Here is a 16,567-nt window from a genome sequence, read left to right as displayed (position 1 = left end):
AACCCAGAGAATATTGTTCCCAGGCATGTAAAGGGAAGGGGTCATTAAGAGATGCTTTTAAGGTAGAGGGGTCTCTAATCTATGCATTCCGTCCTCTTCCTTTAGTGGAAGAGTAGTAGAAAAGGCCAGAAGAGAGGAGTCAGATATGATCCTCACAGCTCCATTCTGGCCTCATCAGATTTGTTTCTTCACTCTGACAGAGATTTCCTGGAGTCTGTTCTTGGCTGTTCCCAAGGAACCAGACCTGCTGGTACTCAGTGGGTTGTTTCACCAGACTTTTACAGGCTCAACCCTGCAGAATGGAGGTGTGGGACAAGGAAATAATATTCTCTCCAGCAGTGAATGAGGTCCTTCCGAATGCTTGGAAACTGAGCTCCAGGAAATCCTGTTCTTACAAATGGAGGTGGTGTGTGGTTAAGCAACAACACCCTTTAACTGCTCCTTTAGAAGTGATATTTGATTATATGTTGTCATTAAAAACCAAAGGGAGGTCTTGCACCCAAGCTTGACTTTTATGCCCAAGATCTTGTCTCGATTTCATATGACACAAGAGATAATCTTGGTAATTGACAGCCAAGATGAATTTTCAGTCCCTTTTCACCTTCCCCTGAGAACACCTACTGTTTGAGAATAGCTCTCAAAACATTTTAACCTAATTTCCCCATATATGCAGAAGCATCAGGTTTGAAAAGTTAGAAAAGTGTACCATTATGGGGAGGGGTTTTACATCCTTACACCAGATTCTGCTGTTACAACATAGGTTTCTTGTGCCTTGTGGAGAAGGGAAGGGACATGTCAAGCCCACAAAGGAAAAGCATAATTTCAGCAGTGGAGTTTTAATGAAAAATCTTTCTCCATGTTTGTGGTCTACACAGAATTAGAACATAAACTGTGAACTCCTCTTGAACTGCTCCATACATTGAATCTAGATGGGGAAGAATCAACAATTGATTGTGTGATGCATCAAATAGGATTTCATCATCATCCCTAATTTAAATTTCTGAAATTTGCCTACAGTATAAAGGCAGCAGAATTCAATTCAGCTTGGTGCAGAATCCTTATTTTATTTCTTTATTCTAAGTACTGGTTCCATGAAGACCTTACTATAAACAGTCTATTTTTTCCTGATTGTACATGAAATTATCCTGGGTTGATGAGTGGAACATATAGTATGCTCCCACAACAAATTAAGTCATGAAAATCCTTTGAGTAACATACATGGGGGTGCATTTATGTTTTGTTCAGATGCATTCATTACGACTGCTAAGCCAGAATCAGCCTTCACAGATATTTCTGAGTATGAGCGACAACTTCAGACCAGTCCAGCCTCTCAACAACCGATGTATTCGAACAAACATCAACTTTAGTTTACAGGGGAAAGATTGCCCAAACAATAGAGCACAGAAACTACAGTATAGAGGTATGCTTCAAACATCATTTCATTTTAAAAGAATGATTTTGATAATTCTTTTGCAGACTCTTTTCTCCCGTGCTTTTAAACAACTCACAAAATAATATGCACAAGGGAAAATCTGATATGACTTTTCTGCCTTTGAAGTCCAGTCTCGTTGCACTAAGGCCCAGTTATAATACTCATTTTTTTAAATCACAGGATCATTATTTTCTTGGTGTTTCTTACCATTTCCCCAGAGAGAACCAATGTGATAGACTGTGGTAAAGGTAAAGGTATCCCCTGTGCAAGCACCGAGTCATGTCTGACCCTTGGGGTGACGCCCTCTAGCGTTTTCATGGCAGACTCAGTACGGGGTGGTTTGCCGGTGCCTTCCCCAGTCATGACCGTTTACCCCCCAGCAGCAAGCTGGGTACTCATTTTACCGACCTCGGAAGGATGGAAGGCTGAGTCAACCTTGAGCCGGCTGCTGGGATTGAACTCCCAGCCTCATGGGCAAAGCTTTCAGACAGCTGCCTTACCACTCTGCGCCACAAGAGGCTCAGACTGTGGTATAGTGGTTAAAATACTGAACTAGGTTGGTTCAAATTTGTATTTAGCCATAAGGCTCCTCTGGATGACCTTGAGCCAATCACTTCCATTTTTTATGCCATTAAAGTTAATCTGTATCTATCTGTCACTCTTATTCTAACATACCCTGCAAGGGTGTAGTGAATATAAAATACAGGAGTAAGAAGCAATGTGCACTTCTCTGAGCAACTTAGAGGAACCAATCATATGGAGCCAATCTCTGTAAATCTCTGTTGGCATTCCTGCTGCTGGTGTGGGAGAACAGGTGGGAAACTGGAAGAGTGATGGAGCCAGGATAGAAGATGCCCATCCTCAGATGGTACCTGGGGATCCCTTGATTTTATAGGTCATCTCCAGGTGACATAGATCCGTTCCCTGGGAGAAAATGAGGGTGGACATAACATTATAGTCCACTAAGGTTCCTCCCCATCCCAAATGCTGCCCATTCTGGGCTCAACCCATAAAGTCTCCAGGTATTTCCTAATCCAGAGCTGGCAACCTTAGGTGGCAGAAAGAGAAAGTAATTGATAAGCATGGAGGAGAGAAACAATAACAGAACAGGTCTTGGAAGGAAGAAAACATGAGAGACAGAGAAATGGGAGAGAGAAGGAAGAAAAGGTGAGGAAATTGGGATAGCCACAACTCCTTCCCTTTAAGTTCAGTTCTATACCTCCCTTTTGCCAAGCCTTCCTCCAACAGAGAAAATCTTTCTCCATCTAAGCAGTCATCAAATCTAGTCCATTCTTAACAAGGTTTTCAGTGTGTTCGCAGTATCTGTCCTAAAATCTATATTCTAATCATTTTTCTAATCTTCTGTAGTCATATCGTTGGTTTTCTGTACTAGAAGTAATTATTGAAACCCACTTTTCTTCCCCGTCCCCTTGCAGTAAACGAATGGCTGCTCAAGTAATTAAGACGGAAGCAGGAAGAACTCTTAACCTCAGTGGAATGCTACTACTGTGAATTGACATAATGCAGAAAGCCCCCAGCCTCATTCAGTCTTCGGTCTTTGTACTTCATAGATGGCACACACGGTCGTGCTCCCCTCTCCCCAGAGAAAAGGATGCCAAGTTGGGAATTCATCTAAATGAAATTTATTCATACGATCAGTCATAACAAAACAAAAAAGACACTATCTACCGTTAACATGATTACAATTTTGATACTGTTTTCCTGAAACTACTATCGCTTACCAAGGAAAGACTTTTCAGACTTTGTACATATGAAATCCTTCCTCTGTACCCCTCTTCCCCTCTTCCCTTTCTCATCATCCTCCCATTAAAAAAAAATGGTGGTTCACTACCGCATCCAAGTGGATTTGTGTTCTGTGTGCCAAGTAATCCTTGGAAAGCTCTCATGTCACTCTCATTACTGGTTACTGGCAAAGCAGAACTAGATGGTTGTAAGGGAAACTTATTTCTGGGTCATGCCCCTTCTGTTTATTTCATAATGGACAGATACTGAGATAAGTTCTGTAAATAGATAACCTGAAGAATATAAAGGAAATTGAAATATTTTCCCCTCATCGCATAGCCGTAGTAGGAACTGCCAAGACTGGAATTATTCCATTTTTTTCTGTTTCTTGTTTTACAAAGGTCATACATTGTGTTTGGTTACTGTTAACAATTCAATAAATGTGTTTAACAAATTAATTTCCTATACTTGCTTTGGTTTACTTTTTCCTTTGGAAAATAAAAGTCCAGCAGACCTCTCACTACATATCAAACAGCCTGCTCTGTCCCAAAGGATTGGGAATGTATAAATGAGTGTCAGTTTAATTCTACTGTATAATTTTTTTTAGGCTTCAGAAGCTTTGAAGGCAGTTTTAAAATATTGTGAACCTTATTCAGACAGTTCAAAGCATGAACCTAACACCCAGGTTAGCCACTAATTTCAAACAAGACATATTTTGACACAACCAAGAGCTGAATTCTCTGCAACTGTGATTCCCTGTGCTGAATTGTTTGGCTAGAGATGAAAGTACACATGGTATAGCATTCCAATGTCCTTTTAACTGATATATTCTTTATTTACAGGATGTAGCCTCTGGGGCTGCAATTTCAAGGGAGAAACCAGCATTTGGGGAGGGTCTATTTAATGCCTTCCGGTCATCCTATTTGCTACCCCGTGAACTCACACTTTCCCATTACCTCTTCCCCTCACATGTACCAGTACAGTTGAAGAATTCTGCAGTTTATAATCTGACTGTTTCTGCACTGGAGGCCTCACACTAGGCTGCAGGCTGGAGTTTGAGCTGAGGCAGGTTGCCACGCCTCTTCCTGCTCGTGCATGGGGGAACATTTGGCCCAGTGTACCTCATCCACCCCAGATTTGTACTCCCGCATTGGAGTCGGGACACTGAAGTTCCCAGTGTGGAAATGGCTGGTTTGCAGGAATCAAGTCAGTAGATTGCCATGCAAGAAGTGAGCTGGAGTGTACCATGAAGTCTAAGAACCCCCCTTTTTTGCCCATATAGCAGCTACCTGTGAGATGTCATTACTGTTGAATCATGCCTCTCTTAGCTCATTTCCCCAGTTACAAGTGTAAAGAGTGAAGACTTTGGGCAGAGTTCTCTATTTAAGCAACTTACCCAATCACTTTGGTTTCCCTATGACTAAGCCCATGAAATGAAAGCTACAGCTACGCACAAGGGGTGGGGGGGACTTTGAATGGGGCACACTCCTGGGAGCGAGCCTGATGGAATACAGGGCAGCAGGCTTCTGAGTAATCATGCATAGGACTCAGATAATAGAATCGTAAATTTGGAAGGGATCCCCAGGGTCAACTAAACCAATCCCCTGTACCATGCAAGAACTCACAACTACCTGCCCACCCACAGTGACCCCAATTTCATGCCCAAGTGATACCCCCCACCAAAAATCTCCAGAATCCAGATTGGTCACCTACCATCCCACAGTGGCGATTAGCAATTCCTTGGGTATGCAAGATGATCATGTCCTACATTGTGCAGGGGGTTGGACTAGATGACCCAGGAGGTCCCTTCCAACTCTGTTATTCTATTATTCGATCCCCTTTTCTTTTTCTACACTTGAGAAGAAGATCCCATTTCACTTTTTCTTGAGTCTTGATTGTTTCATCAGTGGGGGGGGGGGGGAGAGGCGGTCTGCAGGCCTGGTAATTGCTCCAAGAAGGCGCTGTGGCAATTTATAAGCTTTTATAAAGCTGCTGTGTCAGTTGTGCTGTAACAGGTAAATACAACTGGTGAGACCTGACTTGCTGTTTGATGTCGCATGAGATGATTGGTCACAAGAGACTAGGAAGTGAAAAAGAATATGTAGAGTTTCCCATTTTCTGTTCAAAAGGGTCCAAGCAGTAGCCTATGAGGGAAACAACTAGACTGCAGAGGCAGGGGGTCAGAGGAAGGAGTGTGCACAAAACGCTTCTTCCGAAGCCATTGAGAGGCTCAGAAATGGGTGGGGGTCTGATACTAAATGAAGCATACTAAAAACATAAAACATAAGATGTTTTTAAGATTAAAACCCAGCATTTTGATGGCATGGCATGGGTACTCCCTAATTGATTCTTGTTACACTCATGCTATAGCTATATTCCAAACAGTACTCCAAATCACCGTATTTGGGTATGGCATCAGATCATCCCAGCAACCATATGCTGAAGCTCTGATTTTATATGCATGTGTGACATCCCTGAAATTGCCACAAGCTGAATCAAACAACAAGACTACACAAACCTGGCAGTGACTCTCCAAGATCTCACATCACCCACTATTTGATCCTTTTAACTGGAGATACCTGGGATTGAATTTGGAACCTTTTGCATGCCAAGCAGATGCTCTCCCACTAAGCCAGATCCCACAAAACAAATACACTTTTACTGCCCTATATACCAATCATCTGACAAAATCCTTTACTATACATTTCCATTTTAATATTTTATATTTTATAGGTTTTTCTTTACAGAAAGATTGAAGCCATTCAAAAGACTCTCTTCATATTTTAAGTCATTTACTATTTGATTGTTGTCAAGAACTCAATAAATGTGTTTAACAAGTTAATGCCTGACTGTTAAATCACTGTCAAATTCTCAATAAGCAGACTCACTGTTAAAGGAAATCTCTTTATTGTTATTATCTCTTTATTGTTTCTTTGCTAAAACTGAAAAGCTAGCAATAAGACTACATATGTTCTCCAAACCCCTCTCCCAACCTGAAATATCCCATGGTAAAACCATGAGAACAGGTAAGCAATGAACAGGGTCTTGACATTAACCTTGTAGAATTTTCCACCTAACCCCTATAATGTATATAATACAATACTTCAGACATTCTCATGAGGGAAAATAATGTACATTGTGTGTGGGGGTGTGATAAGTTCTGCCCCCAACTGACACACATTCATTGGAGTGCCTTATAAAGCCAATGTGCATATAAGTGTACATGCATCAGGCTTTCTATATTTGGTTGAATACATAAGGAGAACCATATATGCCAAGGTTCCATTCAGGTATCCCAATGAACAAGTGTTATCTAGAAGAGCTTACTGTTGTGATCCTGCTCTTCTCCATCCCCCTACATTGCCCTTGTAACATCTGAGAAGGGCTTTTCTTTCAATCTGATCTGCTAAAATTCCTGGAATCACATTTATTTGTAGATTTGGATCCCCCTGCTAGAAAAGCATCAAGCTGTCCTTGTTTTGCACATAGGAGAAAAACATCAAATTGTGCAGTACTTGTTTTGACAGCAGTTCCACAAAAATGAGAATTCTGCTTTGTGAGTAGTCAAAACTCATGTTCCTTTAAAGAAAATGCCTAGGATTCAAGAGTACAGAAAAGTATTTTTGGTGAAACGAATATTCCTCCACGCCTGACCCGTGGTAGATAACTTACACTAGTTTCATAGGAAAAAGGACTACTCAACAGAGAATGTCAAATGTTGATAGATTACCTAGCTAAACCAAGAAACTGATGTGTCTGCACATGAACATTCACACTTATAGGTTGGCCCTATAGTGCCAATCAAGAGGTTTTTGCAAACTCTTGAAAAACAAAGATAGTGTGGCAAGATAATTATGTCAGTTGAGACAGCACAAACCCATGCTGACTCCAGTAGTGTTCAAAGGCTGAAGGAAAAGCATTGATCTGTGGACCTCAGAGACTAATATATTCTTTAAAAATACGGTATGAAAAGCCAGAAATAAAAGAAATAATTAGAAAATGAAATTTGGGCCCTGTATTCACTTTCCCCCCTCCATCCATGTATAATACATCCCTGTCAATTGAGGAGAACATTTCATTCATCTGAAGAAGAAAGGTATTCCAGACAAGTACTTGGAGTCAATAACGGGCTGGTTGAAAGTGAACGAGCTGAAACTTAATCCTGACAAGAAAGAGTCCCTCTGTGTTAGTAGAAAGGCAGAACAGGTACTTGAGATCTCTCCTGCCCCTTTGAAAAAACAGATTAACAGCTTGGGAAAGCCATGAGATTAGAGAGAGCCATGACATTAGAAAATCAGGTGCCTCAGCGTGTTTATGCCGAGGTTTGACTGGTACATCAGCTACATCTATTCCTGGTTCAGTCATATCTAGCCACATGCCTTAGTTATATCTAGACTCAACTACTGCAATTAACTACATTTGGATCTATCCTTCATGAGTGTTTGGAAGCTGTAACTAGTGTAGAATGCTGAAGCTAGACTGTTGGTCAGGGCCAGCTGCTGAGAACATGTGACCCCGATTCTACAGCAATTACATTGGCTACTGATCCAAGCCCAATTCGCTTTCCCCCCCTTTATATCCTTCATGACTTGGGACAAAAGTATCTGAAAGACGATCTTCTCCTATATATGCCTATCCCGGAATTAAGATCGTAGGGTGAGGACCTCCTGACTGTCCCACCAATAAAAAAGCTCTTCTGGTGAGCATATAAGACAGGGCCTTTTCAGGGGCAGCCCTATGATTAAGATAAAACCATACACGGGAGGGGTACCTTTCATTTTCAATTTTCAAGAGGCAGTTGAAGACCACCTCCTAACATCTCTTGCCTTGAACCTGCAGGGTCATCAGAAATCAGCTGTGACTTGATGGCCGGGGGAACAATCCACCACACCACTCATGTTGTGAAAAAGCACTTAGGAGGGCTTCTGTTATCCACTTTGAGGCTCAGGAGCTGACCATCCCAAACATCCGCAAGGTATTTTTGAGAGCTAGGCATCTGCCGTGGTACTAACTTTTACTAACACTAGCCAAAGCATCACAAATAAGCGATTGCACGCTTCACCAGACTGGATGCTGAGAAATACACTACCCTCCAAGAAGGTGCCCCCATCCTCCATTGTTTCCAAAGGACTAGAGTCAAACCAGAGAGTCTCTGCAAAAGAAATTGAACATGAGGAAGCATTTTTTGAAGCAAAGCAGAAACAGTGCATTCTGTAGAGCAGGGGCAGGCAAACTGTGGCCCTCCAGATGTCCATGGACTACAATTCCCATGAGCCCCTTCCAGCATTTTCTGGCAGGGGCTCATGGGAATTGTAGTCCATGGACATCTGGAGGGCCACAGTTTGCCTAACCCTGCTATAGAGTATCCAACAGTACCAGTGCAATCATAAGAACCCAGTGCCATTTTAACAATGCCAGCTGATGTCAAGGTCGGAATCACAGTCCAAATGTTTTTATTTACGTGGGGGAGGAATTTTCAAAAAGCATGAAAGATAACTAGAAGGTATATATTCGCCATCTGCTATATGAAAATCTGTATAAAGGTTCTCTAATACTCTCAGTCATTACAGATATTAATTCATTTCCCATGCTTAGGACAGTTATAAAAACTCAAGTCTGACATTTATGTTTCTGCCCATTAGGTTCTTATGAGTTTTTTTTTTCCCTGTAACGCAAGCTTTCAGCTGCACAGCTAGCAAAATCAATACAATTTTCTGGTTATTTTAGCAAAGGCTAAGTTATACTCAGAGCCAATTTATTGTAGGCTTCAGAGAATTATTCAGTGAGGCAGTTTCCATGACAGTTTTCAATATGAAATGGGAAGCCAACATTTTCCTTTTTCCATTGCTGCCAGATATATGCGTCAAATGTACAAGCAAGGCATTGAAAGAAAAAACAGGATAATCCAACCCTTCTTCCAGATGCTAAGCATTACTAGAATTAGAAATCCTTTAGAACAGGGGTAGTCAACCTGTGGTTCTCCAGATGTCCATGGACTACAATTCCCATGAGCCCCTGCCAGCGTTTGCTGGCAGGGGCTCATGGGAATTGTAGTCCATGGACATCTGGAGGACCACAGGTTGACTACCCCTGCTTTAGAAAACTGTTGTTCCAAGTATCAGCAACATACAGCGCAATCCCATTCATAAAGGTAAAGGTATCCCCTGTGCAAGCACCGGGTCATGTCTGACCCTTGGGGTGATGCCCTCTAGCATTTTCATGGCACTCAATACGGGGTGGTTTGCCAGTGCCTTCTCCAATCCCATACATATTTACTTTAAAATAAGTCCCACTGAGTTCACCGGGGCTTCATTCCAGGAAACTGAGCAATACATTGCAGCAATCCCCCTCTCCATCTTACCTACCGCAAAGGAGATTTAGACATTACAAAAATGCCCTTGATATTTCTAATATTAATTGCTTATGGAGCTGTTAGAATAACTTTTCAAGAGCTTTAACATTGTTTTGTCCGTGTGGATTTCCTTTCCTAGGGACTATATATTCTCAGTGATCTAACCCACTTAAACCCACACTCCTGATTTAAAACTTGCATGAGGAGTTAAAGTGACTGCCCACCTTAGAGGCAAAAAGAAAGAAAACAGTTCGCTTCATCCATGGAGTGCTTGTTTTCTAGCTGCAGGGTGGGTTTTTTCACACATAGAACAGAGTGGCTCAATCCATTGCACCACACAAACATGCCTCTAGCATTCTGTTATCTGATTCCCTCTCAGTTGTTCTACATGAAGTTGTTATCCCACATCATCCTTTTCATTAGTATGGGTTAACTGGGGGCCTTGCATTGTCTGCTAGATCTATAGCAGGAGGCCAGCACACAGATCTCCTGTAATATATCAAACCAGCTCTGGAGAAGAACAGGGAGTGTCCCTGAACTTCCACTTTATAAAGAATAATAATATGGAGACCAGGAACAATTTCATGTATATGTGGTCTACACTTTGTCCCGATACCTGGTGGTAATGTTTTAAATATTCTTTGCAATTTTTTTGTATTATTTTAGCTCTGGTTTTAATTATTATTTTAATAATTTTTGAAATGTGATTTTATTGCACTTTACTTAATTTGTTAGCTGCTTTGGTGGCCCTGATTAGGGCAGAAGAAGGATTCCCAGCCAGGGGTCCATGGGAGCTCTGAAGTGGCATCATATGGGGAGGGTTTGAGCTGTCTTCTTAGCTCCTACTCTTCTTTCTGGCCAAAGTGAAGCAGAACCGACATAATAGTAGTAAAGGCAGAGAGGGAAGAAAAGAAGGGCTAAGGGTGTGGGCAGCGATGCCACTTCAGGGGGTGGGGGCAGCTGACATCATTACAGGGGCTTCTTGAAGCCTGAAAAATTATTTCAGAGGCTCCTCCATGGTCAAAAGGTTGAAAAAGGCTGTGATAGAAATTTTAGATATAACATTTGTAAAATCATCAGTAAGCCATATATTTTCCAAAAGGACAGGTCACTCGCTACCTGATTGTCTCTCTCTGAGGGTGTGCTACCAATAGAGACAAAGCACTCTGCAAATGAGGGCCAATCTACTCAAATTTTACTCTGCCAATCAGCTTAAATTGCACTCTTCCAATGAGGGCCAATCAGCTCAAATCGCACTCTGCCAACAAGGGTCAATCAGCTCAAATTGCACTCTGCCAATGAGAGCCAATCTACTCAAACTGTACTCTGCCAATAGGGGCAATCAGCTCAAATTGCATGCAGATGACTCACTCTCTACCTGATTGCCCTCCCTCCTGAAATATTCCCCCATTAGGAGATGGCCTTCAGCCAGGAGTGGCCTGTCCTGGTAGTTTAGCCCTAATCAGGAGACAGCCCTTAGCCAGGAAGGGCTAATGTTAGCTCTCCACCACCAACTTTCTACCAGTTTCAGAGGTTTGCTGGGTGGAAGAGAAGGTAGCCTCAGAACATGCCCTGCTATTACTAAGTTGTGCTGGCCTCCTTCAACTCAGAAGACATATGGGGGGATGTGCCTTCTGGGGCAGCTTCTGTATGAGGGGGCTTTGGGAGGCCCAGAAATGGCCCCCAGCTGGCCCTCTGGATGAATCGCTACACAAAACAACCACCTTGCTCTCCCCTCCGGCCAAACCGGAAGCTGAAGACTAGTGGGAAAAAACTGGCTGCATGCAAATCAAAGGTAAAATGCTCTTTTTAGCACTAGCCCATTCAACGGGAATTACGCTAGTTGGGGCAGGGTGTGGAAATGCCCCTAGTTTTTATACCTTGCTTTTCCCTGCCCAAAGGAGTCTCAGAGTGGCGTATATTAGCCTTCCCTTCCCCAAAACACACTCTGTGAAGTGGGTGAGGCTGAGAGAAACTGCTCTGTGACACCCAGGACACCCAGCATATGGAGGAGCAGGGAATCGAATCCAGCTTGCCACATTAGGAGCCACTGCTCTTAACCACTACACCAAGCTGTACAAATTGCCATTGCCTTAAAGTGATGTAGCTAGAGCACAGGCAGAAGAAGCTGTTGCAGGAGGTTAGTGTGGAGGTTTTTTTTTACTTGCTCATTGACTGTTACAGGATTCTTCTCCTTTAACATAGAACTGTTTTTTTTATTTACTCTGATATTGAACTGAATGGAGGAACGTACTGACCGAAAGGTTTTCTGTTCTTTAACCAAATTTTGCTATCAATTAAATATTTGCATTGAAGGAAGAAACTATGACAAGTTTAGGAATTATTTGATGTTTAATGTTATTAGAATTACCCCCAGCCAGCATTTCTCTTTGCTTCCCACCTGGAGCCTGGCATCCCTGGACCTCCAAGGGATCCAAAGCCAGGGCTTTTCTCCAGAGAGGCTGATCTGTGTAGCCTGGAAATGACCTGCAAATCCCCGGATCCCAACCTCTCCCATCCTGCAACTTCTGTACCACAGAGTTCCCCCTCCCAAGCAAGCCCTTTTATCTCCAGGAGCCTGGAGATGAATTGTTGTCATTGTAGCGTCCCCCCTCCAAAAAAGCCATTATCCCTTGGGGAGCTGGAGTTTTCCAGGTCGCAGCTGGAGGTTGGTGATCCCTAGGTCCAAACCTTGAGGTTTGGAGGTGGGGCCTCAAGAGTCCAAGGGTGAGCAGGAGCTTTTGCCAGGAAGGCCACAGTGCAGGTGTGCATCCTAGCACCCATTATATTCCTGGGTACAATAGGCTTTGTCTCTAGTTTTCTAATATTATCTTGTCCACACTGGCTATAATAGTAATTCACTTTGGCCTGAAGAGATTCCCATCTTGACATGTCCTGCCTCTCAACATGCCAGGGACAGTTACTGGGGAAACATCAGGGACTAAAACTACCAGACCATGGCCACACAGCCCACAAAACCCAGAACAACCAATTCAGTCATTATTGTTGAAATGGTATGTTTTAAAACATATGGAATGAAAAGGCCCATGGGGTTACCCCTTGGCCTAAATCTTGCCTGAGGAAATTTAAAAAATTTCTTTACAAAATGAAAACTAGGGAAACTCCTGGCCTAGATATGATTTCTATTGAGTTGTCCCAGTATAACCTAGACTGGTGGAGCTCTATATTGGTCCAATTTTTGAGTGATAAATGAAACCGGTATAATCTCAAATGTGTAGAGACGAGTGATGATCGTGCCTATCTATTAAAATGATGATAGGGTAAATCTCTCTAATTACAGACCAATTAGTCTCTTGTCTTTATTAGGAAAACTCCATTACTCTTTGTTACTACAGAGATTTTTAGAAGTGGGTCATTTCTGAAAAGATTCTAGATCCTGAATAAGTAGGCTTTGTTACTGGAATGTCTACAATAGGTCATTGCTTAGTTTTATACCATTTAGCCAAAAAATATTCATCAGCTCCAAGAAGCAATTTATACAAATGGATCCCCAGAAAGCTTTTGATTCAATCCAAAGGGATTGTTTGTGGGACAAATTATGATGGTCTTCAATTGACTAAAGTTTGTCATGGCTAATCAAGAAGTTATATAATTCTCCTTCAGCTCAGGTTCACTGTAGTTCGGGGGATCTTTGCCCAGTTCATTTCCTTTATAGTAGGGTATTTGGTCAGAATGCCCACTAACTCATTTATTTTTAAAATTTATATTTATATGATATGGCATCCGCTTTGAGAAACCGCAAATTATGTGAAAACCCAAATTCACTTGCATTGGCTCACCAGCTCAGAATCAGTATTATTATATGTGGAATTATACACTTTTATTAGTTAAATCTCCTATGGGCTTCCAATGACTACTGGGGAAGCCTTTTGGTATATTGTAATGCAGAAGCATTTGTTTTCCAAATATAATCACCCAAAGAAGTATAATTGGAAAGTCAGTGAGAAACCCATAGAGCAAGTTACCCAGCTTTGTTATTTAGGAGTTCACTTCCAAGCTAATCTGGCCTGGTGTACCCATTTTAAGAACATTTAAGAAAAACATGGCTTTAGTCACAACAAAGGTTGGAATAATATGGGTTTTTTTACAGCAAAGGTTGCCAATTTGTCCCTGGTGATATTTCAGTTTTTCCTTCAAAATACGTGGCTAGCATCTCTACTGAGCTCCAATATGGACTATAGAGAGACGTTAGATTCCCTTCTCTCATAATTTTTGCAGAAGATCATAGGGATGCCAAGTTGCATAGCAAATATCCCTTTAAAGGCAGCACTAAGCTTGCAATCTCTGAAAGCATGGGCATGGCTTCAGTGTTCGGCTGGATTTTTTAATTTGCCACAGAAGCTAATGGGTCCCTCTATCTATAAAGATCTAACTGTTATGTTACCCTGTGGAGGACATTAATGGAGACCAAACTCCAACTGCTGAGTTTTAGCAGTGGTGCAATGGAGATTTTGTAAAGAACAGCAGCACACTGTCGCATAACTTTTGACTTTATCAATACCACAAGGAGAGGCCCATAGGGTATGCTCCTCTTTATACTTAGGATTGTCTTATCCACAGGCACCCTTACCATATTTCTGATTTTTTAAAGCTTTACAAAGGACTTCATAGTCAGATAGATGTGACTGAACTTTCAGACACACAGATAATTTGGAGCACTGTTTACTGGAATATGGTACTGTTTGCAGTATTAAAGAGTTGTGGATTACCCCTCTTTTCTGCAAAAGCAATGGGGTGTCAACATCCGGTAAGGTTGGGAAATTCTTGGCAGGTGTGGACTGAGGAGTCATATTGGCTGCAACCAAATGCTTTGCTTATATAATTAAATTCAAAGGACCTCAAGTCGGTTATGTTTGTGTTATATTTAGTATGACACTCCTCAAGGCCCCTAGGCTAAATAAGAAGTCTCTATTAAAGTGAAATATAGAAGCAGAAGAAGACACAGGAACCTGAGCAAGGACAAATGTTTGTAAAATATTTTACAAAACTAAAGCACGGCATCTGAATCTCCGCCCCCTCCCTCCAAATAGATCCATAGTATTTCTTGTTTAATGATACAATAATATAGCAACAAGAGAGGTTGATTTCAGCTCTCTGCTTCCTTTCAGGCACAATTTGAAATGTGACAGTAATGACTAATAAGCGACATTTTCAGACAGTGGCTGCCAAAGATTTCCCAGACTGGGGGCCCAGTTCATTAAACATTTATGCCGCATGCTTGCGCGCCACGAACAGCAGGCCAAGCTACAGAAATGAAATTTTGTAGACAACGTTTTTTTTTCAAAATGCCAGTCTCCTGCTGCCAGCAAAGGGAACATTCAAATGAGCCAGCATTAGTTCTTCTCTTTTAATTCATCCGTCACTGGTTGTTACCAGCTGAAGTAGTCTCTCAAAGTAAGGTCTGTTGTAGCCTTGACAGAGTGTGAGATAATACAGTCCAGCCATTTTTGGATTGCTCCCTGCAAATAGCTACTTGATTAAAAGGTTACTGAGAGTGACTGCTATGTGGGCATCACTTCCAAAAACTCTTCCCATCCCCACATCCTTTGGAACCCAGGAGTCCAACACAACCCTGTCTAGTTTGCATTGTAGCTTGCCAGATATTTGATAGCCCCTGAAGTAGTTCCAGGAAAGCAGGAAAAAATAGATTGACTGTGCTTGGAATGCTGAATTTATATGTGCCAGGAAAAACTGCATATTGTTTTATTTTTTTAAACATTTAAAGGATTTTAATACTCCTTTTCAGTAGAAAGAATACAGATGGGCATCAAAATTTTATTAATACTTCATTTGCTTTGTGCATAGATATTGTTTTTCCTTTCTTCTTGTTTTCATATTTTACCATCAATAGCCTTTTCACCAATTTGTTTGCTCTGTGCTGTTTTTACACCATTTATATGTTATTAATATTAAATGGATACAAAAATAGCACTGAAAATGAGTTAATTTTAATAGGCAATATTTGACATGAACTAACATGGTGCAAAAGTGAAGTTTCATTCTGTTCAAACAAGAAGCAAAATCTTAATAGATATTTTTGTGTCAAACAGATACACGGATGAGAAATTTAATAGCATCCTAAGACTTTAGTAGCATTTAGTAGACTTTAGTAGAAGTAGGGCCAGTATGGAACAGTAGACAAGGAACAGTAGACAAGGAGCAAGTTTCAAATCCCAACTTTATCACAGAAACTCACTGGGTAATGTTGGGCAAATCACATGCTCTTAGCCTAACATACCTCACAGGGTTGTTGTGAGATTGAAAGAGGAGAACAATATAAGCCAATTTAGGTCCCCAGTGAGGAAAAAGGTGGGGTGTAAACAAAGTCAAATATTTTTTTAAATCATTTTTGTTTTTATATTTATTAGGCCTCTATTGGTTGCTTGCTTTCATTGATTTCAATGGGCAATATATTTATTTATTCTGAGACTTCTATACCACTACCTTGTGAATAGATGTCTCAGGGTGGTGTACAGCATGGCAAACTATGTGTTATATTTCCACCCAGCTCTGCTGAATCTCTCTGGTTTTGTAATTCTCATCCATGCTCAATTTCAAGCAAGTAGAAGGGGTATGTCTGGATAGTGGGATTTTAAATTACATGTGAGTAGACACAGAGTGATGTTGAGTTTGACAAACAGTGTCCACTCTCTAAAATTTTCTCTGAAATTCAAGCTCTGAGGCCTATATAGTCTCCTGAGGCAGGGTCCCCTTCCCTGGCCTAAACCTCTGGAGGCACAAACCTCATCAGACAGTTTTCTCAGTTGGACAGCACATTCAGCATGGCATGGATTTGAGTGGGGTTTCCTCTTTTCCTAGAATCTTCAAGTGAAGGTTGGAAGCTCTGTTTTTAAAACAGAAATGCAGGGTTCCAGTGAAGGGAGATGAAATCTGCCTCCATTATCTCGCTGCTCTGGCCTTCAGAGGTTTTCTCTGACTCACTTCTAGTATTACAATCTGGCTGGGGAGAAAAGCCTTCAAGCATCAGAATAAGGTTTAGCTACTCTTGCTCTGTGATC

At 41.5% G+C, this 16,567-nt stretch overlaps 1 protein-coding gene across 2 annotated transcripts in view; it reads left to right on the top strand.

Moving 5' to 3' along the window:
- CA10 (carbonic anhydrase 10) overlaps positions 1-3,633 on the top strand; it is a 426,373-nt gene extending 422,740 nt beyond the window's left edge. For both annotated transcript variants that reach the window (XM_077328676.1, XM_077328677.1), the window contains exons 9-10: positions 1,246-1,420; positions 2,869-3,633. In XM_077328676.1, the coding sequence (XP_077184791.1) occupies positions 1,246-1,420; positions 2,869-2,891 (198 nt within the window). In that variant the 3' untranslated portion in view covers positions 2,892-3,633. The remainder of the gene's footprint in view (positions 1-1,245; positions 1,421-2,868) is intronic.
- Positions 3,634-16,567: the final 12,934 nt, after the last annotated feature.

The sequence above is a fragment of the Paroedura picta genome, chromosome 3, assembly GCF_049243985.1.
Source record: "Paroedura picta isolate Pp20150507F chromosome 3, Ppicta_v3.0, whole genome shotgun sequence".
Classification (NCBI taxonomy): Eukaryota; Metazoa; Chordata; class Lepidosauria; order Squamata; family Gekkonidae; genus Paroedura; species Paroedura picta.
The sequence above is the reverse complement of the archived record's forward strand: the minus strand, read 5'-3'. Positions and strand labels throughout refer to the sequence as shown.